We start from the raw sequence: 25,312 nt of genomic DNA, 5'->3' as shown, positions 1-25,312 counted from the left end.
AGCAGGACTGACCAAGCCTGAGCCACCTCAACAGATTGCTGGACCCCAGATGCGAGGAAAGTCCGAAGTGGTATCCGAGAACCGCAATGGTGCTATTTGCTATAGTCCCGAGGAGCTGAAACACCAAAGTACCACTGATTTGAAGATTGCCGTTGCTGTCGCTGACCGTCCCATTGCAGTGCAGGAGTCTCCAGAAGTCCTCCCATGACTGAGGCCCAGGAACAACAGGATCTGCAGAGCTGCACAGGAATAGAAGCCAGCTGGAACAATTTCTTCTAACGAAAGGTCCTGTACCGTTGTGTAGCCTTACTTGTTCTCAGTTGAGACTGGTCTGGGTTGCTTCTGTAGAGTTGCTTGCATTTTCTACTACTCACAAGCCTAACAGCTTGTGGCCCTATATTGATTTTTCCTTTCTACAAAGACTTCTAAAACATTGTGCAAGAACTTTTACTTACCTGCAAGAAGTGCTTCAGTTCCCCTTGACTTTTGCCCAATTAGTATTGGGCTGGCCTGGCTCCCTGAAGGACTCTTCTCTTCTCTGACATTGTATTGCATCTATCCTTCCAGGAAAGGGTTAACTTACTTTGCATTGGGGGGTTGAAAAGTACTTACCTGCTTCAGAATATTTGTGTGATCTCTTGGTTTATTCTGATAACCCTTTTCTTTGAGACCACTCTCAGTATTGCTCTAAATGTACCAGTGATATATTAATGTCCACAGTGTCCTAGTTATTTAAGTCACCTGAAGGTGTAGGAAGTGTCTGTGTGCCATTCCAAATGGGTATTTGCTGATTTAGAGAAACTAAAAGGTGTATTTTGGACTGTATTTGTGTGTTACTGTTAAATTGCCCCTTCTGAAAAAGGCCTGTTCAAACTGACTGGTAAATAAATTAATAATTGTTTAATCAAGAAACCTTGAGTCTAAGAGTTTAATTGAATACTTGTCACTGTGACTCTCTGTGTAACTACCCTACTGCTCAAATTGACCCCTCTTGAGATAAGCCTGGCTGCTCAACCACACTACCAACCTTTGTTGTACAGACATATACCAATGGTTGGGTTCCTATTGCCAGGAGGAAAAGGCTGTTGTAGTGCACCCAAAGGGTACTGCGCAAAATCTTGCCTTACACTGGTGGCAGCGGTGGGATGTATTTTAGAGTTGTTACACTAAGTATTTGCTTTGCCTTTGTTCAACTAAAACCCTCACAAAGCTAGGCTCCACCAGAACAGCAATTGTAACATGCCAAATATGGATAACTTCAGTAAGGAAGCCCTGATCATTTTAACAGTAGATCAACTGAAAGAAATATGCACGGTCAGGAATCTCCCTGTTAAAGGAAAGAAAATTAATTCATATCAAGATTGCTGAATCATCAAAGTCTGGGTAGTAGGCCTGTCACACCAACTAACCCAGGAAATGTGGAAATTGATAATGAGGATGATAATTCAGAGTCTAACTCTAATGTCTTAGAAGAGTCAGAGGAAGGAGAGGAGTCTCAGCAAGGGAGCCCTTCTTTACCTCACCAGGCCCTTTTGCCTCAAACTGTATCCAGTGGGACCCCACAGGGTCCATCACTGAGTCCAGAATATGTGCCTCTTGAGAAAATTAGACCTGAATTGGAATTTAAAAGGTTAGAAGCGTGAGCTGAAGCCAAACATCAGGACATCAAACTCAGGGAGTTAGCAATGCAGCATGCTCTTGAAATGAAGACATTCCTCATTACACGGAAGGCGGTAACCATGCCGCTATCAGCGCCATGGTTGCCGCCAGTATTTTACCAAGTCCGCCATGGTGAATGGCGGAATTACCGCCCCATTCCAAGGTGTGCGGGGGCGGTAATTCCCCATTCACCATGGCACTTCCCCATTCCCATTTTTGCCCCCATAGGGCTCAATGGAAATGGGGAAGGCAGTAATTACAGTACCGCATATTGCGGTACCGTAATTACCTTCAGAGTCCCTTTGCGGGTCCCGTACTTAACAGCTGGTCCGGCTGGCTGTCCGGCAAGGACAGCCACCTGCTGGGTGATTGGCAAATAGGCTGGAATGAATGGGATGAATGGGAGAAACCTGCATAAATGGAGGGGCGTTTTGGCTTGAAAGGCAGAGTCGACCACTGGACGAAGGAATCCGAAGAATAACTTGGAAGAGACGCCTGCTGTAACTCCTGAACCGTTGGTTTACCCTATGAAGCCCTGCTGCTGTGCTGAAGCTCTGTATTCGCCTCGACTGGAGAAGCCCTGTAATGACGACTACTCCCCTTGAGTTGGTGGGACCAATCAACTCCAAAGTGAACTTCTCTGGACATCCTCTCAGAGCTGGCTGTACTTCCTTGCTGCTGCAGGAACCGAAGTGCCAGGGAGAGGAACACCAGATTAGAGTGCGTCACTTTTAAGTTGGACCCGAGCTGCTGGAAGATCCTCCGGACTCCCAGAAATCAGGACTGACCAAGCCTGAGCCACCTCAACAGAGTGCTGGACCCCAGATTGCGAGGGAAGTCCAAAGTGGTATCTGAGAACCCCGGTGGTGCTATTTGCTATAGATGCTTGGAGCTGAAACACTGAAGTACCACTGATTTATAGATTTCTGGTTGCTCTCGCTGACTGTCCCAATGCAGTGCAGGAGTCCCCAGAAGTCCTCCCTCTTGTCCCCATGACTGAGGCCCAGGAACAACAGGACCTGCAGAGCTGCACAGGAACAGAACCCAGCTGGAACAGTTTCTTCTAACCAAAGGTACTGTATAGTCTAAGAGAACTTACCTCTTGTTGTGTAGCATTACTTGTTCTCAGTTAAGACTGGTCTGGGTTGCTTCTGTAGAGTTGCTTGCATCTTCTACTACTCACAAGCCTAACAGCTTGTGGCCCTACATTGATTCTTCCTTTCTACAAAGACTTCTAAAACATTGTGCAAGAACTTTTACTTACCTGCAAGAAGTGCTTCAGCTCCCCTTGACTTTTGCCCAATTGACATTGGCCTGGCCTGGCTCCCTGAATGATTCTTTTCTACTCTGACATTGTGTTGCACCTATCCTTCCAGGAAGGGGTCAGCTTACTTTGCAATGGGGGTTCAAAAGTACTTACCTGCTTCAGAATATCTGTGTGATCTCTTGTTTTATTCCAATAACCCTTTTCTTTGACACCACTCTCAGTATTGCTCTAAATGTACCAGTGATATATTAATGTCCACTGTGTCCTAATTATTTAAGTCACCTGAGGGTGTAGGAAGTGTCTGTGTGCCATCCTAAATGGGTATTTGCTGATTTAGAGAAACTAAGAGGTATATTTTGGAGTGTATTTGTGTATTAATGTTATATTGCCCCTTCTGAAGAAGGCGTATTCAAACTGACTGTTAAATAAATTAATATTTGTTTAATCAAGAAACCGTGAGCGTAAATGTTTAATTGAATACTTATCACTGTGAATTTCTGTGTAACTACCCTACTGCTCACATTGACCCCTCTTGAGATAAGCCTGGCTACTCAACCACGCTAACAACCTGTTTAGTACAGACTTATACCAAAGGTTGAGTTCCTATTGCCAGGAGAACAAGTTTTTTGTAGTGAACCCAAAGGGTACTGCTCCAAATTTTGCCTAACCGCCCCTCTGCGAAAAAAGCTATATGTGGCAGGACCGAGGACAGCTAGAGATCTTGTTTTTCGTTAGGCACATAGAGTGAAACCAGGGTGAGGTTATGCCCCATTAGTTTGCCCTTGACGCAAACATATCTATGTTGAGGATCAAGCAGGATTTTAGATTTAGTGAAGGGAATACCCATAGCTATCAGGATTGCTACTCCCTTCTTCTGCTTTTGCCCTGCAGAAGCGAACAATTGAAGGGGAAAATGCTTGTTCTGAAGCCTATGTTCATCCTCCAGGAGTAAGTGAGCTTCCTGTAGAAACACCAGGGTGGCAGCAAGGTCCTTGATGTGTAGCAGGGCCCCCCCTCCTCTTCATGGGCGAATTCAGACCCTGGACATTCCAAGTGAATATTTGAAGGGCGTCTAATCCCAGACCTTTAAGTGTCATCATATTGACCTTGTGTTAATGCTAGGACCTGGGTGTCATCCCTTGAACCTCTTGGAGAGACTCACAGACCCCCAAAAAAGGTCGATCCTATGACCTGGACTTGTTTACCCCATAGACCCCTTAGAGTCCCCCAACGTGGCAGGAACAAATCCAGCATGATGAGAAGTATCTGCAATGGTGGGGGCCTCAGTACATCAAAAACTGTGAACAGGTCCTGTGCGCCTCGTCAATAAATCCAGAAATACTCTGACAACAATGAGGGAGTTCAAGACTTTTTCTTTGTGCCTGGACCTCTGGGTCTCCGAGCCTTCCCAATTCTCTCTCAGGAGCTCCCCTCTAAGGAGCGGGACAAGCTTTCTTTGCTGGAAGCAGAGGGTGATGAGGCCCCAGTTAGAGCCGGCGAGATTAGTTGCTCTCCCTCCTGTAAAGACTTAACAACTCACTTGTGGCCTTCATAGGAGAACCTAAGGGCGGCAGGAAATGCCCATCTATAGGGGATTTGTTTGGCCCTGAGCCATTCCTTCACATGTTTGAGTAATTTGCTCTCCAATAGAGTAGTAGTTGCAAGGGGTGTTTTCCTCCAAGTGTTTTTCCAAGTTTTTGACAAAAGAATTGTGTCCAGATCTTAAAAGTAAGTTTGTCAATACAAAGAAAAATAGTGCTAGCAAATAGTTAACTTCTAGTAAATCTTCCGTGCTTCCAGGCAAGATTGTGGTCCTTCATCAAAAATCGTCTAAAGCTCTTTTCATCTAGTGCTACTGAAACCCAATTCTGCCATTTGCCATGCATATGTCGCAGTTTTTTCAATCTGTTGTATCTGTTACAATGGTCTGCTCATAACAACTATTTTAAATTAAAAATAGTCAATGAATTCACCAACTTACTCTTAATAAAGCCCCCATTCTTATGTGACAATCGCTCTGTTTGGAGGCTCTTCGCGTGATCTGTGGATTTTTGGCAGACAACACAATAGTGGCATTGTTAAGTATGTTGGAACATTTTTGTGCGCTCTGTGTCTAGTGAAGCATTCAAGAACGCAGCCCAAATTACTCTTGCATCCATGTCAGGGTCAGATTAAGTAATTGAATATTGGTCTCTTGTGCATTGAATGATCTGTGGCTGTTTCATATGGAATTGTGGGTTATGTGGTCCCACTTCCAGAAGTAGTCAATTGCCAGAAGCCAAGTATTTAAAAAAAAAAGAGTATACACATGAGAATCCACTATTGGAGCAATTGGTGAAAGGCCTGAGAGGTGGCAGAGTATGGTCCTAATAAGAAGAGAAAAGTTCTGAATACGTTTTGCAATGTACAAAATGGAATCATAAATGCAAGGTGTATGCCTCCATTTTGTGCATTGGCTCCATTGAAGCCCTTTGCCCTTCGAAGGTGCAGGAGGGGCTCAAAGCAGAGTTTGCATCTCTGCTTTGCTTTCCTCCTCTGTCTTGGAAGAGCACCACGTTTTACGCCTGACATTTTCATGCATTTGTAAAACCAATGGATTCATCTGGAATCCACGTAACATTTGCACAGGCTAATGAACAACCTTATCCACCTTTCCTGACTCAGCAGAGTTAAACCTTGGCTGTTTTATGTGCGGAAAATGCATTAAAGCACACACTACTTGAAAAGGATTTTTGAATGGGCGTCAACTTGTAGTTATTTGATCAAAAGAGTTTTACTGATAGATTAGGGAATGTTTGACAAGGCCACACTTACCTTCTGTTGTTTCGGCATATACACCAGTGCAGGTATCAAAGACAGAAGCACACACCGTCACTGTTCCCTTGCAGAGCAGGCCGGTCCTATTTTGACATGTCTGGCAAGATAGCGCATTTCCTGAAGGAGAAGGAAGGAAGAAAACCATAATGTAGGCCTTGCTTCTCGGTGGAGATATTTCCTCCCTGCCACTCTCATCGTCCTCCCAACCCCCACTCATGCACAGTTCAGTGATGCTGAGAAGAGGTGCTGTTCAGGGTAATAGCGGGTTATCTTCCAGTGACATTTTGCGGGCAGCGTTATCACTGCGTTCAAAAACAAGTCTGGCAACGGCACTAGTTTTGTGGTCTGCAGTTGTTTAATGCATTTTACATTTATAGGCACGACGCAGTAAATACATAGGCCCTACATAACGAGTATTTCCAGACCATTTAGTGGTACTTAACATTAGTAACATGCACAGCAAAAAGTAATTATGCTCACGGTGGTGTAGGGATGTCTTATTACCATGTCTATTACTCTGCAGACCCAGTAGTGAGTGGATCTAAGCTTGTTTTTTTCTTAGTGTTTTTGTGGGGGATTTGTTAGTCTTTAGTGGGCACCCACAACACTGACCTTCACGTGAAGTTATCTACTGTTGGACCATCCCATCTCGCTCCCATATTCCCCAGAATGCACCTCAAACAGCGTGTTTCTGACATCAGGGGGAGAGATGGCAGTTCTGAGGCCTATCTCCGAAATATCCCCTATTCATGTATATTACTCTGCACACCAAGAAGTAATTGAAGCTTCACTGGTCTCTTTCATTTTGCTTTGGGAGGGGGCTCCTATTTATTAGTGGGGACCCATAGCACATTCTTCAAGGCAAGCTATACTATTCCTCAACCCTACCCCATTGTCCTATAATCCCAGGTGGGCCTCTCAGTTGGTGAATGGCTGAAAACATCTGGCGATGATGTGCCTGTCCCGAGGCCCACCCTGAGATGTAGCTACAGGTTCTGCTTGTTACTCCCAGAGGTGCGCTAGGTTTCACTGCACTAGTCTTTTTCTTTGAGTTTTTGGGGGGGATTGTTAATCCTTACTTGGCACCCAGAGCACAACACACAAGGGAAGCTATCCTCAGCTCCCACCCAACCTGCTCCCCTAATCCCAAGTGACCCTCTCAGGTACGTAATGGCTGAAAGCATCTCATGTCCAGGCAGCCTTGCTAAACCTTAAACAGCTGGTGAAGGGCAAAGGTAAAGGGTTGTGCCTGATTGCTCTGGTGCCCAAACTATGTCCTGCAGACTCCAGGCCAGACAACAGACCAGCCAAATACCAGCTAAGGGACGTTGCCTCATTGTGACTGTGCTCCGAGTTTCCCCCATTGTATTTTGCACATTGTGATTGTGTTCCCAGTTGCCCCATTTTATTCTGCACATTGTGATTGTGCTCCTAGTTGCCTCCATTGCATTTTGCACACTGTGATTATGCTCCTAGCTGCTCCCATAGTATTTCACATATTAAGATTGTGCTCCTAGTTGCTTCCATTGTATTTTGCACATTGTGATTGTGTTTCCAGTTGCCCCCATTGGATTCTGCACATTGTGATTGTGCTCCTAGTTGTCTCCATTGCATTTTGCATACTGTGATTATGCTCCTAGCTGCTCCCATTGTATTAAGCATATTATGATTGTGCTCCTAGTTGCCCCCATTGTATTTTGAACATTGTGATTGTGCTCCTATTTGCCCCCATTTTATTGTACACATTGATTAAGTTCCTAATGTCCCCAATGTATTTTGAACATTGTGGTTATGCTCCTAGCTACTTCCATAGTATTCTACACACTGTGATAGGAGCTCCCATTTGCTCCCATTTATTTATGTATGTATTTATTTATTTATTTATTTATTCATTGGACAGGCATAATGGGGGTCATTACGACCCGGGCGCAAAGGGATACCAGGCACTGGTAATGACACCGGTGGCAGTAATTCCTTTGCGTCCTATTCCGAGGTCCCTTTGCGGGTCCTTTCCTTAATGCCTGCTTTTAGCCTGCTTTTAGCAGGCATTAAGGACGGGACCCGCAAAGGGATACCGGGGTCAATAACGGTACCGCAATTTGCGGTACCCTTATCGTCGCCTTCCTCCTTCCCATTGAGCCCTATGGGGGCTCAAATAGGAATGGGGAATGGCTTTTAAAATGGGGACTTACCGGTCCCGCAAAGGGCAGAATGGACCGGTAAGTCCCCATGCCGCCACGTCGGTGGCGGTACCAGTATTGGTGCTAGTCATGGCGCTAATAGCGCCATGACTAGCACCAACCTCGGAATGAGGGCCAATGTGTTTATACAACAAGACATTGGGCCTCATTCCGAGTTTGGAGGTAGGCATGGTGCTATTAGCACCATGGCTGCCTCCAAACCCGGGTCCGGTCTGGCTGAATGGGGACTTACCGGGCCATTCCAACCTTGGAGGACCCGGTAAGTCCCCATTCAGAAGACCATTCCCCATTCCCATTGAGCCCCCATAGGGCTCAATGGGAATGGGGAAGGCGCTAATAATGGGCCCACAAATAGCGGGCCCGTTATTAGCACCCTGGTCCCTTAGCAGGACCCACTAAGGATGTGTGGTCTGACCACACGGGGGGTCATTCCGAGTTGGGCGGTAGCCATGGTGCTGTAAGCACCATGGCTGCCTCCCAAATCGGATCTGGGTCCGGTCTGGCAGAATGGGGACTTACCGGGTCATTCTGACCGTGGAGGACCCGATAAATCACCATTCTGTAGACCATTCCCCATTCCCATTTGAGCCCCAATAGGGCTCAATGGGAATGGGGAAGGCGCTAATTACGGGCCCGCAAATAGCAGGCCCGTTATTAGCGCGACCCACAAAAGACGTGTGGTCAGACCACACGTCCTTTGAGGTTCCCACTAAGGGACCTCGGAATTAGGCGGTAAGGGTTTACCGGCACCGGCATCCTTACTAGTGCCGGTAACCCTTACTGCCCACCTCGGAATGACCCCCACGTCCTTTGCGGGTCCCGCTAAGGGACCTCGGAATTGGGCGGTAAGGGTTTACCGGCAGCGACATCAATACCGGTGACCGTTAACCCTTTCCGCCCAACTCAGAATGAGGCGCATTGTTTCAAAGCGACACAAGGCAGAGGGAAGGGAACATGGTAGAAAACGAAACAATGGAAATACCTATGAATACATAGAGCCTCATTACATGGTAGGAGGTAACCATGCCGCTATTAGCGGCATGGCTACTCCCTTACCGCATACCGGGTCCGGGTAGGCGGTATGGGGACTTACCAGGTCATTCTGACCCTGGATGACCCGGTAAGTCCCCATGCCAAATACCATTCCCCATTCCCATTCGAGCCCCCATAGGGCTCAAAGGGAATGGGGAAGGAGCTAATAACGGTACCGCAATTTGCGGTACTGTTATTAGCTCTGAGGTCCCTTAGCGGGCCCCGTCCTTAATGCCTGGTCAGACCAGGCGTTAAGGACACGATCCGCTGATGGACCTCGTAGTAGGGCGCTAAGGGATTACCGGCACCGGTAATCCCTTAGCACCTACTGTGTAATGAGGCCCATAGAAAGAAACAGCGGTCCTAGTAGGCCTTGTGTTATTCAGAATGTGCAAGTGTAGTGAAAAAAAAAGGTGAAAAGGGGCGATCGGGTGAGGGTAAGTGCTATTAGGGTCCTTTAGGCGGAGGAAGTGCCAGACGTGCCCGTTTGGGAAGGCAGCAGGTAAGTGCGTGGGCAGAGACATCCCAAGTGAAGAAGGAGGTCTACCGTCCAACAGGTAAGGGCGGGCAGAGGCGAAACGACCCAACAGGTGGGTGTGGGCTCAGTGGGCAGTGCAGGGGGGTAGCTATGGGCAATTGAGCAGAAGGCCAGGACCCTAATTGACTCTTGAGGGGCCAGGCTGTCAATCCCAGCGAAAGAGGGGATGGTTAGCATGGGAAGGGGAAAGGAGGAGGAGAAGAGAAAGGTTTTGAGTTGTTTGTGGAACCTGAGATGGTCCGGTTCAAGATGGAGAGAAAGAGGGAGACTGTTCCATAGGAGGGAGCCAGCAGAGGAGAGAGATCTGCCCCCAACTCTCTGCTTGGAGAAGCGTCTGATCAGCAGAGAGTTGGAGCTAGAAGATCGAAGGGATCTGCAAGGAGAATACTTAGTAAGAGAGAGTTGCAGGTAGCATGGTCCCAGGCCCCAGACAGCCTTGTGGATGTTGCAGAGGGTCTTGGGAGCCAGTGGAGAGATTTTAGTGCTGGAGAGATACGGTCCCAGGGCTTTGGGCCAAGGATAAGTCTTGCAGCTCTATTCTGGATTAGTTAAAGAGGGTGGAGTGAAGAAAGAGGCAGGTTAAGGAAGAGTCTGTTACAGTAGTCTATCGTGGAGAGTACCACAGTTCTAGAGACATTGAGCTTCTGGGGGAAGGTGAGTAAATGAAGAATACCTCTGAGGAGGTGAAGTTGAAAGTGGTCCTTCTTGGCAAGGTCCAATATGTAAGGAGTAAAGGAGAGAGAGGAGTTGAAGAGGACCCGGAGTTTTCTGGCCTCAGTGGAAGGAGAGGGACGTGAGCCCATAGAGGGCGGCCAGAGTGGAAGAGGGAAACAGGGAGCGAGTGTCCTGATAGGCAGGATCTCGGTCTTATTGGCATTAAGACAGAGATCATTGCTGGTGCACCAAGACTGAATAGCTGGCAGAGGAGGAAGAGGAGGAGGAGGAGGAGGAAGAGGGGAGGTTGAAGATGAGATGTGTGTCATCTGTGTAACAATTAAAATGAGGAGAGAAGGCAGAGATCAGGTGAGCAAGAGGTGCTAGAAAGATGTTAAAAAGCCAAGGTAAGAGGATAGTGCCCTGGGGAACACCACAGGTAGAGAGAGTGGTTGAGGAGGAGAAGGAGCCCAGGAGCACCTGGGAAGGGCGGTCAGTAAGGAAAGAGGTCAGCCAATCCAGTGCCCGGTCTGAGATACCAGGTGTATCTTGGAGCTGCTTTATGAGGATAGAATGGTGGACTGTATCAAAAGCAGAAGAGAGGTCAGCGAGAATGAGAACAGCAGGAGAGTTAGAGTCAAGATTTGCAAGAAATTCTTCACAGGTGTTCAGGAGAGCAGTTTTCGTGCCTCTGGATGCTCAGAATCCAGATTGATGGTCATTTAAACAACCAGTGAACTCAGTGGGTTAGGTCAGTTAGGGGATGCCCAACTTCTCTAGAGGTTTCCCAAGGAAGGGTGTAGTAGAGATAGGGCAGTAGTTGTCCGGACACAAGGGGGCAACGGAAGGCTTTTTTAGGAGGGGGTGCACGAGGGAGTGCTTCAAAGAGGAAGGGAAAGAGCCAGATGCTAGGGAGTGGTTGCAGAAGTCAGCCAGAGTTGGAGCGAGGGAGGAGATGTTATCCTTGATGGTTCCTGTTTGGATGAGACCTTCATAGAGTGTACAACTCTAGAGATCTCATCCATTGTGATAGGTGAGAAGGAGGAAAGAGTGGGTGGGGATGGAAGAGAGCCCAAGGAAGGCAAGGGAACCGGGGGAGGAATAGAGGGAGGGGACAAAGAGAGAGCTGTCACAATGACCTGAGTTTTAGAGGAGAAATGGGTGGCCAGTGCAATACAGAGGGCCTGAGAAGGAAGACTCCAGGTGGAGCCTGCGGATGGATTGGCTAGTTCCTTGCAGATTTTGAAGAATTCAGCTGTATTGTTAGAGGCTCCAGGGATACAGGCCTGGATGTGAGCCTTCTTCTTGGAGTGGATAGAGAGACTGTATTGCCTTTGGAGTAGGTGACAGGCCAGTTTGTCAGGGGATGAACCCAAGGTCTGCCACTTCCATTCAGCTACTCTGCACTTCCATTTCAGAGCGACTAGATCGAAGTCATACCAGCTATTACGCTTGGAGGCAGGTTTCAGGCAGATCCTCAAGATAGGGCCAAGAATGTCTAAATGTCTAGATTGTTAGTGATAGCTAGATGAAGATTGGCAAGGACAGAGTCAGTGGGATGGACAGAGTCAGTGGGAGAGTCAAGAGAAGTGTAAGGAGGAGGGATGAAGGTGGAGGAAAACGTAGCAGCTGACACCAGTTTCATTGGACGGAGGACCGTGAAGGAGGCTAGCAGTGCTGGTGGAGGCTCGGTCAGGGGGCAGAGAGGTCCCAGATGAGAAGAGAGGAGAGAGTGGTCAGACAAGGAGAAAGGGGTAGTGAGAGGGTTGGGGAGTGGGTGATCAGCATGGATGAAGGCATCAAGAGTGTTTCTGGTAGAGTGGGTAGGGCCAGAGGGGAGAATAGTGAGGGAAAGAGAGGTACAGAGATCGTAGAAGAGAGAAGAGGCAGAGACAGTTGAGTCAAGGTGGATGTTGAAGTCTCCAAGGAGGAGGAGTGTAGAGGTAGAGGTCTGAAGGGAGGAGGTGAAGTCAGCCCATTCGGAGAGGAAGACAGATACAGGGTCAGGAGGCCTGTAGAAAGCGGCATGCGTGTGAGATAGAGTCGGTGAGACACCAAGCTTGCAGACAAGGCTTTCAAAGGAAGAGTAGGGCTGGGTGGGTATGATAGAGGTAGGGACCCACTCAGGGAAAATCGTGGCTATTCCCCCACCAGGTTGGTTGGGCTGAGGCTTGGAGAGGATTGTGTAGCCATCAGGGAGAAGGGCCTCAAAAGCAGTGAGTGAGCTGGCATTGAACCACATCGCGGTGAGAGCGAGGTTCAAATTATTATCCCACAACTGGCCTGGTTTAACTTTCCATCCTTCTGAGTGGATGAATTGAATATCATTTATTGGGACAGCAATAACACTATTTATTACAGTGGTTAGAAGCTGAAGGAATCCAGCTTGAAGTGTTATGTCAGAAAACACATTGGGCCTCATTACGAATCAGGCGTTAAGGGGTTAACGCCGCCGTAAACAGCGCCGACCGTTAACGCCTGATTCCGAGGTCCCTTAGCGCCATGGTGAGTTTAACGCCTGCTTTTTGCAGGCGTTAAAATCCATGGCGCTAAGGGACCATGGTGCTAATTATGCCACCGTAATTTACGGTGGCGTAATTAGCGCCTTCCCCACTCCCATTATGCCCTATGGGGCAAAAATGGGAATGGGGAAGGGTAAAATGGGAAATGGGGATTTACCGCCCCACTCACCTTGGAATGGGGCGGTAAATCCGCCATCCACCATGGTGTAAACGTAGTTTACACCATGGTGGTAAGGGTACGACCCAGGCGGTAACTTACCGCCTTGGTCATAATGGGGCCCATTATTAACACCGGGTCTGTGGCTCACTGGACTAGGGCATCCACTACAGGTGCCTGTGATTGACCTTGTGGTTGCATGTTCCAATCCCAGCAGGTTATGTGATCCTTCCGTGGTTGGTCGCTACAATAAGGGTTAGTAAGTTGGATAACAATACACATCTGTTATCTGTCAAGATGCCCCTGTAGGGGTCAATGTGTGCTCTACAAATACACCTGTTATGTTATATCATTATTCTTAATTTTACAATGCACTTTTGCCCATCAGTACAGATTTACCAACAGTTTTGACCCAATGAAAGGGTAGTTCTAAATCTATTTCTCAAGCACATATTGGTAAGCCGTCCACCATACCATGGACAGATTTCCCAAAAAGAATATGAAAAAGCCGATTGTTCCGTAAGGTGCCATAATTACATTATTGTGGCTGCGATGAACAACGCAAAACAGAAATAAACAAATACGGCTATACCAGTTCAAATATGACCAAAAAAAGGCAAAAGAAATATTGTTGATGTTACAAGTCAAAGTACAGCTGATGAAAATACACACACATTCTTCTTTGTGTCATTTTTTCAAGAAATTACCATAATAAAGAAGGGTATGAACCATAAACATATTTGCCATTTTAGTCTCCCTCTCATTTTTGAAAGTAAGACACACTTCTCAAGTGTCTCATTTTACAAGGGGGGGTCATATATGTGTTCCTCCAACTATACTTTACTCTTCTTTAATAAAGTCCACTGATCAAAGTAAGCTCAATATGAAATGCTCATTTTTGTTCTTACTTTCATGCTAGTGTGTGGTATGCCCAGTGCGTGGCATGCACAGTGTGTGGATTGTCCAGTGTGTCGTGTAGTCAATGTGTACTATGCCTAGTGCGCAGTAAGCCCAGTGTTTGGTAAGCCCAGCGTATGGTATTCGCAGTGTATAGTGTGCCCAATGTGTGGTATGCCTAGTGCATGGAATGCCCAGTGTGTGGTAAACCCAGTATATGTATGCCCATTGTGAAGTATGCTTATCCCAGCATACTGGAATAAGCGAGCAACTTTGCATCAGGGAAAGGAGCTAAAGAAGTGAGCTATGGCGTGTTTCTATAGTGCCGCATGTCATGTCCTCCCACTTCTAAGTTACGTAGCAATGGAAAGTTGTCCCTATCCAGACCTGAATCTGTGACTGAAAATCCCATACAGATTACAAAGTGAGGAATGTCAATCTCAGCTCTATGCTACATCCAATATGGATGACTTTGCATCCATTTTGCATCTCAAAGGGAGTGTGACAAGAGATAACTCGGCCAAAGAATAATGCTACCAGAGGTGTATACATACCACACTGATATCATAGGTGCCTACTCTCCCCAAACACTGTTTACAAGTGTGTGGATGCCTCAGTTAAATTAATACAACTTCCATCATTGCTTAATGACTGGTTTAATGGAAACATATCGTGTACCATTGTTAAGTGAAAGTAATTACTAAGTGCTAATTTATTTCGTAGCAATCACATTGCGGCGGTAAAAAAAGGATACATGTCTGTTGAGGGTTAAAGGGTATATGAGGGTAGGTAAGGGTTGCAGAGGTTGTGGAGGGGGTGCGGAGGACCCAAATTAAAAAAAAACCTGGCAAGGTAATTTCAGTGCAAGTTCGTGCAAGCAAGCCATTGCTTTGCGCTGCGAGATAAGGAGATGGACGCAGATGGATAACGTGCTGCACTCACGAGTATGACAAAGCTGTAGGGCAGCCTGTTGTATTGGTAGCTGTTGACTTGTATTACTGATACAGCACTCTGTTTAGATAAAGGGAGACTGCCGAGCATGCGCTTATGTTATAAAGTGTAATCCTTCTGCTGTGCTGGAAACCTGGGTTATGGAGAAAAGGCTGCGTACTAAGACAATAGTGGACATTAACTGCAGGGAGAAGCAAAAAGTGTCTGGCTGAAAAGTGGAGTGTCTGGCGGCTGGCGGTGAGCTGGTATCGCTATTGGTTTGAAATGAATGGGCACGTTGTGGCTGGCAGCACTGATTCATCTGTGCAAGGCTGGGATGGGCCAGGCATTTAAGGAGGCTGATCTCAGCTGCGGCTTTTCATTTATGCGGCCAAGGGCACCCCTTTATTAAATACAATGTTGAAAGAGTGGTGACAATTGGGAATTTAGTTTTAAGATATGGATACCTTTTATTTAAAAGCAAGTTTTTGGGAATGCATTTGAATTAGGAATTTTTGTTTTAGGGACAAGTATCTTTTTGTTTGATAGGCAAGGTTCGGGCATGGTGACAATTATCAATTTTGTTTTAGTGGCATGTATATCATTTGCTGAAACACATTGGGCCTCATTCCGAGTACGGCGCTAACCAATGGCGCTATTAACGCCTTGGTTGACGCCGTACCCGTGCCGGCAGCGCCTTGGTGGATGGCGGAATTACCGCCCCATTCCAAGGTTGGCGGTGCGGTAATTCCCCATTCACCAAGGCTCTTCCCCATTCCCAAATGAGCCCCCATAGGGCTCAATGGGAATGGGGAAGATGCAAATAACGGTGACCGTTCATTACGGTCACCGTTATTGGCTTGGAGGCCCCTTTGCGCCCTCAACTTTAACACCTGCTCAAAGCAGGCGTTAAGGGCGAGGACGCAAAGGGAACTCGGAGTATGGCGGTAAGGGATTACCGCCACCGGTCTCGTTACCGGTGGCCGCTATCCCTTACCGCCATACTCGGAATGAGGCCCATTTTCATAAGAGAAGTCAGGGTGAACAGGAAAATCAAGGCACCCCAATTACTTTAAATTACTGTGTTGTATTTTCCCGCTAGGAGAGAGGGGAAATATTTTGAATTCTTCCAAGCTCCCCCTTGTGTCAATCTATTTGGGAGTCAATTAAAATAACATGCAGTCAAATATGCTAAGGGTCTACACAGTTTTACCCCCAACCCACTAATGGAAAAGAGCCCATTATGAAAGGGAATGGGTTAATCAAATAGATCCCTACGCTGTCATTTTGTTGTACAATCTACTTACTTTTGGAATTTTCTGGGCTCTGCACTCATGGAGACTGGGCAGGGCTTCACTCTTAGGGAAAAACAAGATTCTGGCCAGCACTCAGTCAATGGAATTCCACAGCAATCCTCCCTCTGTGGTTCCAGGGAAGTCTCACAGCCTCGGCTTTTAGTCTCCCCAGCAATAGAAAGCTCTAGCCCTCTTCCAATATTTCCACCCAGATGAAATTTCTGCAGATTACCATTGGTGATTTTTGGCAGCTGTCCCCTCTTCCATAGTGCAAGACCTTTTTACTCTCTAAGACCCTCCCATGGAAAGTGAACATTAGGCAAAGCTAACTTATGATCTAGCAACCAGGATTGGACATTTACTTGTCTCTCCAACCCCAACGTCCAGACCCTCTCTAAGGAAAGGATTGTCACAAAAGTCTAGAACTGAAATATTGCAACACCCCGTTGAGATTCATTTTTTTTCTTTTGTCCAATGTTAGCCAAAAAGTACCGGCATGGCAAAAGTTTGTAATTAACTAATACATATATATATATATATATAAGTTACAAAACCATTATATTAAAAAAAGACAGTCACAAGGGGGCACGGATGGGGTGGTGTTCAAACAGTTAGGATGCATGCTGAGCAGTTGAAAATATATATTTATATGTAGTTATGGTTAAGTTGCTGTTTCCATAGGAAGAACACTTTTTGGACGGCTTATAACTTAGCTTCCCCTGGATGAATCCTCACCAAACTTTTGCAAAAAAAGTATATGGGCCACTCTGAATTTTCAAAGTTTGGAGATGTTTGGGCCAGGGGGGGGCAAAGTTATAGGGGGGGTCCCAAAACTTATTTTTTTCCCATAGACTGAATTGGGGAAAAACTTTGCGCACGGCTACAGGTGAAACTGCTGGATGGATTATGACGAAATCTGCGGCAGGTACAGGGGCTTGGTCCAGAAAGCGTGCTTTTGTAAATTTGGTCACCATCCGTGCAGTATGTTTCTTTATAATTAACAAAAAGTAGGTCGGAAATAATTAGTGATATCTATGTCCGCTCCGCGGTCACACTTCCCTGTTCGGTCGACGAACAAGATACCGATTGGCTAAGGGGCTGGCATCATGACCGCGGACACGCGATGTCTCTGCCCATTGGCTGCTGCAAGACGTGTTCTGCATCAGATGGTTTGGATGCGCCCGACATCTTGGATCCGCGGAAAACGGAGCAACAACCAGTGTACACATGCTTTTTTCATGAAACTATTTTGCTGTGTCACAGAGCACTGGGAAAGGTTCAGACAGTAAGACATGGGTCACCAATGCATTTGTTCTTCGGTCGTCATGATGTAATTTCTATGGACACCTTGTATACACTGTAAATGTGGGGTGTAATAACGATAGCACTTCAGTCCATGTAGTGGACAGGAAATTTGTAACTGTTGAAAGCAAACGCGTATTGGTAGGCAACATTGAAATTGACAACATGCCGTGAATGCATTATTTTTTCCAATGGCTATTATTATATTCATATATTATATATGGGTGGCACTGCTACGGCGGTTGTGGCCAGGGGCTAAAGTCTTAAGATATGGGTGATGAATGCATTTGTTCTGGGGGTCGGTCGTCATGATGTAATTTCTATGGACATCTTGTACGCACAGTACACTAAACCTACTTAATGACGTATGTTCTATGGCCTCCTTGTAAGCACAGAAAATGAGCGGTCCAATAAGGCCAGTATTTCAGCCCGTGCAGTGCACGGGGGAGTTGTTACTTTTGTAAGGACACGTGTCGTGTTAGGGAACATTGAAATTGACAACATGCCGTGAATGCATTATTTTTTCCAATGGCTATTATTCTTCAACTTGATTTTTATTGGCATTTCATACACCAACAATGAAAGTGTCAACAGGACAGAACTCCCCCCTCTCCTTGCTTGATTCAGGAAATAACCCCCCCAATGATGTCACCAATAAGTTCCAGGCATCCAAACAAGGGCTGAGACCCATACCCCTAAACGATAGATCCTTGAAGCCAGACCTCTTGATACATCTTATATGTCCGATTCCTCTTGCGGGTCTATAATTCCCAACAATGTCATAGATTTTGGGCACTTAGTTGTTATACTCATTAGTACGCCGCCATAGATGGCACATGCTACGGTGGTTGTGGCCAGGGCCTAGAGACTTGGATGCATTGCCATCGGCCGAAGGCCAAAGGCCTTACTTCCAAGACTGTAGGCCCTGGCCACAACCACCGCTGCATGTGCCACCCATGCATACACCCGTAGTGTTGCATTTTGATTGGCAAGTTGTGGGGAGTGCGTGCAGTGTTGGCTGCATGGCCTTAGGCCATGCACCCAAGAACAAAGTGGTAAGTATTAGACGTGGAAGACACTGCACACCCATCCCATGTAAGATCCACAGACATACAGCTAGGAGTGAAGCCTCTGGACAGACGCACTGAAGGATAACACACCTACAGAATAACCCCCACTACCACACATCACTGAGGTGGTTGTGGGGAGACACTGCACAATAATACACTTATACCTACTTAATGACGTATGTCCTATGGTCTCCTTGTACGCACAGAAAATGAGGGATTCAATAAGGCCAGTATTTCAGCCTATGCAGTGCACGGGGGACTTGTTACATTTGTAAGGACACGTGTGGTGTTAGGGAACATTGTAATTGACAATATGGCATGAATGCATTATTTTTTCAAATGGCTATTATTATATTCATTAGTACGCTGCCATGGGTGGCACATGCTACGGTGGTTGTGGCCAGGGCCTAGAGTCTGGGATGCATGGCTGTTGGCCGAGGGCCAAAGGCCTTACTTCCAAGACAGTAGGCCCTGGCCACAACTACCGCCGCATGTGCCACCCATGCATACACCCCTAGTGTTGCGTTTTGATTGGCAAGTTGTGGGGAGTGCGTGCAGTCTTGGGTGCAAGGCCATGCAACCAAGAACAAAGTGGTAAGTGCTGGACTTGGAAGACACTGCACACCCATCCCATGTAAGATCTACAGACATACAGCTAGGAGGGAAGCCTCTGGGCAGAGGTGCTGAAGGATAACACACCTATAGAATAACCCCCACTACCACACATCACTGAGGCAGTTGTGAGAAGACCCTGCACTCTTGGGTGCATGGCTAAAGCCCATGCACGCAAGAATGAAGTCATAAGCAGTGGAGTTACAAGTCAATATGGGTGTGGTGGAATGTGCTAGTTGTGTTAATGCCCTAGTCTCTTAACTTCATTTCTGTAGACAATGGTCTGAAAAGTAAATTTATAAGCAGCTAATTTACAAGGACCATGGTTTCCATATGCAGCGATGGTTGTGGATAGGAACTATACTCATTGTACCTTGGTTGTAAGGCGTAGGTGGTAGGTTACTCACCGAAGATGGAACGGCAGCCTACAGGCACTGCAGCATATTAGTACCATAGCTTAGACATGTAGATTCCCATGTGCAGAAAATGCCTACCAATATACTTACTCCTTACTTTGTTCTGATTCCACATTCTTTTTTTCAATTGACTATCATACTTGGCGGAAGTATCACTTTTTCCATTTCTGTGATTAAAGAAAAAGGTGTGCTAGTGTTTGCTTTTTTGCAAAATTTACTACATTGCATAATAGACAGTGAACTTTTTTTTTACCCTCATATTTAGTTTACAAACCAGTGTACTGTGCATTGCGCTCAGTTTCTGTGTTTGCTTTTCTAATCCTTGGGTCTGTGCAAAAAAATCCTTGTCGGATTAAAAAAAAACTTAATTTCATATGGTACTAACTACTTCATTTTTTCCTTTCAGTGTTTTCTTCATCTTTCTGATCAATTTTTTGTTTGTTGCCTTCCTGGCCATTTTTAACAACAGTTAGATACCTGTAGGCGTATTCTAACTGTGCATTTGTTCCTACAGATTTGTGATACTCATTCATTTGTGTCGTTGTCATATCCTGTTTCCTTTATCTTTCCCATTAATGTTTTCTTTGTTGCCTTCTTGCCGATTTTTAACAACAGTTAGATACCTATAGGTGTATTCTACCTGTGCATTTGTTCCCACAGATTTGTGATACCTCATTCATTTGTGTCGTTGTCATATCCTGTTTCCTTTATCTTTCCCATTAATGTTTTCTTTGTTGCCTTCTTGCTGATTTTTATCAACAGTTAGATACCTATAGGCGTATGCTACCTGTGCATTTGTTTCCAATGATCTGTGATAATCATTTATTTGTGTCATTCTTCCATCCTGTTGGATAGTTAGATACATGTGGGCGTATTCTAACTGTTTGTAGTGTTTCACATAATTTGTTGACAATTTTGAAGTACACATTATTTCGTAAATTTTGGCTTCTCGAACATTAAATACGCATTTGTTGGGTTAGCTGGCAACCTCTGCTTTAGAGTATTGGTGCTATTATTACATTCAAAACATCCAGAATTCTTTTTAATGTATGCAGTGTAGTGACCTGCATTGGTTGTAGCTCCTGCATGGTAGATTATTCCTACTGTTGTAAAGGTTTTCTTTCCAAGAGACACTTGACCGTGTGTGAATCCAGTCAGTTTGCAGTTGTTTTTGGTGCCATCTGCATTATAACGTAGAATCATAAGTATTAAGTAGATACCATGTGATTGTATCAGTAAGGTAGATCGATTGTCTGAAATGCAAATACTACATAATCTGCCATGGTTTGCATTTTGTACAAGTTGCTGAAATGAAATGCTCTCACTATTTGGTATGAAAACATGCACAAATCGCTCATTTGGGATTTCTTCCTGTATCACTTTGTTACAGAGAGTGCATGTATGTTTCCACATGTATGAAATTTGGAAGATTTCATTTACAGGTATGCTTTTGTTTTCCAATACTAATAGTATGTACATTAGAAATTCTTGTGGATCTTCTTGTGAGTTCATAGTGAATCTCACCATTCCAGCACAGTCGTCCAATTGTTGCCTTACTCCATGAACACTGTATGTGTTGTCAGGATTGCTTGTTGCATTTCTATGCAGCACTAACATTTGCAAACACAATTGGTCTGTACTGTGCAGGTAAATATTGTTAACAATTGGTGGCAATTGAAATAGAATATTCATTGCTACATTTGCATAGGAACTTACCCCACTTTCATTTGTAAATTTGAATGGGCCAGCAAGTTCTGTATCTGAGTGCATTTTTCAGTTTTTCTGTTGCTTCTTTGCCGACGTGCCTGGTTTACATTCCCTAATAGGTTCTTCTATGTTTGCGGCAATTGATGAAACTTTAGCTTCTTTTCTGTTCTTTGTGGAATTTGCTGTTGCATTATGTTGCATTTCTGTTTCATTTACTTTTCTTTTACCACATTTCACTTTATCTGGAACAGGGTATTGTTTCAGATGAGGAGTGTACAGTGAACGCAATCTATTGTATTCTAGAATGCAAGGAGTATCAGCTTTGACTTTACTTGAATCAAAGTTTATTAGCAATAGACCGTCAAGTGTATGTAAGCATGATAATGTTACGTAGCTCATGCCTTCCTTAAACACTGTCTTTCCTATATCTATCAATGCTTTCTCTAGGGTAAGACCTTGGGATTTATGAATGGTAACTGCATATGCAAGAGTTAGAGAAAATTGCTCCCTACGTACATACATGTCTTTGAAGAGAAGGAATTGAGCAAATGAGCGCCCTATCCTTTTCACTTCTGAAACTTCATCAAAGTGAATATTTACAAACTGAATGTTGCTATCACATGGGTATGATTGAAAGCCAACAACTGTGCCCAGTGCTCCATTAACTAGCCCTTGCTCTACGTCAAGGTTACGTTTAAGCATTACTCTACAATTTAATGATAATTTCAATATTTTTTCCAACCCAGCTGTGTTGGAGATTGAATTTTCTAAACTATTTAGTCTTGTTGTGGCTTGCTCAGACATGGGTACTGTCATACCATTTACGTCTAGTTTGTCTGTGGCGCTAATTTCAATTATTGGTTGCATTTCTTTCTTTAACATTGTTTCATTGAATTTGAAACAGATTGCAAGAGTTGGCATTAAGGCCATACAATTGATATTTTTGTGCGCTATTTGTTCCATAACATCAGTTGCACATGCATTATCGCCATAAAGTGCATGTATATGCCGGTTTTTCAATAGAGCTTGTGCTTCTTGCGATAATACACCAACTCTAATACTTTTTAAGATGTTGGCATAAGTGAGATCTGCAGATTGCCACATGTTCTCAGTTAATTCTCTGTATTGGAAATGTTGCCAAAGGTTAACATTACCTATTCTACCAACTGTTTTCCGGCAGAGTTTGTGGCCTAAGGTTTTAAAAATCGGTTCACCTTTTACTGGTGTCAATTGTAGAAGATCTCCGAAAATGATAATGTGTTTCCTTGCAAAGAGTTCTTCGTTATTACTTTTAAGTACTTCTTGCAATCTGACATGAATCAAAGCCAACATTAGGTTGGAGACCATGCTCACTTCATCTATTAGTAGCATTTTCATTTGTTTCAATACTCTACATAATTCCATTGCAGCTTCTGCAGAAAGTTTGTAGTAGTCTAATTTATTTTGACGCTCTACTGGAAGCAGTAGTAATCGGTGTAAAGTCACACCGCCTATGTTGTAGGCAGCTAAACCTGTGGGGGCTGTTACAACAGCTGACAGATTGTTGTTTGTCAATTGTGAATGAACTTGCTGATAATTTTGATTAAGAATGTTTTCCCTGATCCAGCTTCACCACTGACGCACAGCAGTATAGGTTTGTAATTTTGGCAGGTACATTCTTTATTTTCATGTTGTACACCATGTACAATTTGTTTTGTTACGTCTTCAAAAATGGTGTGCTGATCGTTGTTAAGTTTTGCTTGTTGTACAGTTAAGTCTTCTGTATCTTCTTGATACTGATACATGGTGTTTTCTACTTCTGCCATAGCTACTTCAGCCTCATTTGCTATTAGTGGTTGTCCTAATGGTTCTTGACTTCCTGTTAGAGAAGTTTGACTACTGTCGGAAGAGACTTTATCTAGTTGGGCCTGAATTTCTTCTTCCTGTTGCTGCTCATTGTGTAACATTGTTTTGTACTGCGTACAGTTCACATCGGTGATAGTGCTTTCATTTGCATTGAAAGCATCTTCATAGCACTCATAATTATCGAGTATGTCTTCCTCTTTTCTCCATGGTTTGAAAAGTTGTAAAAGAGACATGTAATATAGTTCTTTCTATTGAGGAGTTTTTAATGGCAATTTCACATGATTAATTAAGCTTTGTTTGTTAAGTTTCACTAAGCTCCCTTCACAATCGGTCACTCTATATCTACGTTTGCTTTCATCGGGTTTTACATTATTTTTGTATGCAAAGTTTTGAGCTATGTGGTATAGACACATGCTTTCCAGAGTGGTACTCCTGTTCGGATAGTATGTGCCCAGTAAATTGTTTTTTAGAATGTTTTGGCTGTTGGGATAATTTCTGGCAATTGTTTCTATGTCCTCATATGATTTTAGCACTCTTTTTCTAGATTTTGCAGGACCAAGTAGTATTTTGTCTTTGTTTTTGTATTTACGGCGACAATATTTGCCACATTTGTGTCTTTGAAACATCTGCCCATGCAGCTCACTACGTATCTTTTGTGAAGGGATTTCACATGTGACATATTTTTGGATAAACTGTAAAACAGTGCTATCACTGTCATGGCCACATTTCGGTGCACCTTTGATCCATAACAGCATGTGAATATGTGGTGCTCCTCTCGCTTGATATTATTTTCTCCAAAAGAAGTGTTGCACTTCTCCAAGGGGAGGAACAGTTTTATTGCAAATAAAGTGTAGCATTGCAATGAAACTATGATGGAAATATATTGAGACATTAACTGGATCTAGAGAGCAAAGTTCTCCAGGTGTTAATATATCTATGTTGTTTTTGTTGCTGTTTGCTATGCGTAGGAACTCATGTAAACCTTCCCATGCATATTCTGCACAACTTAGCATAACAAACCATGTTGGTGGTCCAAGGTTTCTGATCATGCAACGCACGTCTCCGTGCCGTCTGAACCAGTACTCCTTTGTACCACGCATGTTTGCAAACAAATTTGTTATACTTGATTGTAAAACCTCATCTTTTTCTTGTACTTTTTGTATTAACTGCGTAGCTGACATATTTTGAAAGTGCGTTCCAGATTTAAGAATGTGTGCAACTCCATAACATAGTGTTGCTAATTCACTTTCACAGAGTAGGTGGAATATGTATTCCACATTTTGTCTAAATCTGGGATCTTGCGAATACATTCGTAACGAGCGGTATTCTGATGCCCCAATCTGAGTGGGTCTATCATCGTATCTCCCACCTTTGCCAGTAGGAAATAGCAGTGGAAAAGCATGTGCTTCTATACTTTTTTCCCAAATACTCATTGGTGACCCTTTGGTTTGTCACATTTGGTAAGTTTCTAGTGCATCATCTATGCTTTCATTGGAATGCAATGGATGAATTGTGTAATGGTCCAAAAGAGTGGATACTGTAGCTGGATCCAGAAGTTTGAATTGTCCAGTTTCTGATGGCTCTTGAATTATTTCAGTTGTTTGCCATAAGCTTTCATCAATATTTATTTCCTTGTAGTACTCATTATTGTCTTTTATATATTGCAATGCTTGTCTAACTTTGTGTAAGTCCACTAATTGTTGCCAAATGTCTTTGTCCTTTGTTGGTACTCCATTTACCAAGACTATTAAAGAATGCTCTATTGAACGTTCCACTCCTAAAGTGTGTACATTTTCTGTTAGATCTAATGGCAAGTAAACTACTTTGCCACGAATGCCTTTCACCAATTCAGAGGAAGGTAATTTTGCTGTTTTTGGATGAAGGCGTATAATTGCTTGAAATGGGTGAACTGTTTGAATTATTATGCTCTCATACAAATTGAGCTGTTGCAGGATTTTTGGTAATGGAAACAATTCCAAATTATTTGTAATAGCACATGAAGGAGTGTGGTTAATTCTGCAGTACAGTAACTGCAACATATTAGGCGTTCAGTTATTTCATATTTGTTTTCAGCTAAAAGGTACAAAGCTAATTCAAACCATTTAGAGTCTTCATTGTTTTCTATTTTGTATGCTATGTCCATATTTTTTGTGTTCCTTTTGTAAAACGTTCTACGGCAACACACACACACATGGTTTGGTACTTCAGCCGATGACCTTTTAAATTTTATTCTTTCTTTTCTGTATGTGTGTAGTAGAAGGTTGCTATGTGCAGAATTGTCGTTACTATGTTCTAAAACTGTTGCATTTTCTACGTGGCTCTCACTTCCAAAATACTTTTTCTGAATACGGTCCATTTCTTCTTGTAAGTATTTGGGTGTACCATGCAGGA

At 44.3% G+C, this 25,312-nt stretch overlaps 1 protein-coding gene across 1 annotated transcript in view; it reads right to left on the bottom strand.

Annotated features, from left to right (window-relative positions):
• LOC138529320 (phospholipase A2 inhibitor and Ly6/PLAUR domain-containing protein-like) overlaps positions 1 to 25,312 on the bottom strand; it is a 183,250-nt gene that overhangs the window by 111,974 nt on the left and 45,964 nt on the right. The window contains exon 2 of the mRNA XM_069640824.1: positions 5,741 to 5,860. Coding sequence (XP_069496925.1) covers positions 5,741 to 5,860 — 120 coding nt within the window. The remainder of the gene's footprint in view (positions 1 to 5,740; positions 5,861 to 25,312) is intronic.

Source organism: Ambystoma mexicanum, chromosome 1q (assembly GCF_040938575.1).
Source record: "Ambystoma mexicanum isolate Mex_15411 chromosome 1q, UKY_AmexF1_1, whole genome shotgun sequence".
Lineage (NCBI taxonomy): Eukaryota > Metazoa > Chordata > Amphibia > Caudata > Ambystomatidae > Ambystoma > Ambystoma mexicanum.
The sequence above is the reverse complement of the archived record's forward strand: the minus strand, read 5'-3'. Positions and strand labels throughout refer to the sequence as shown.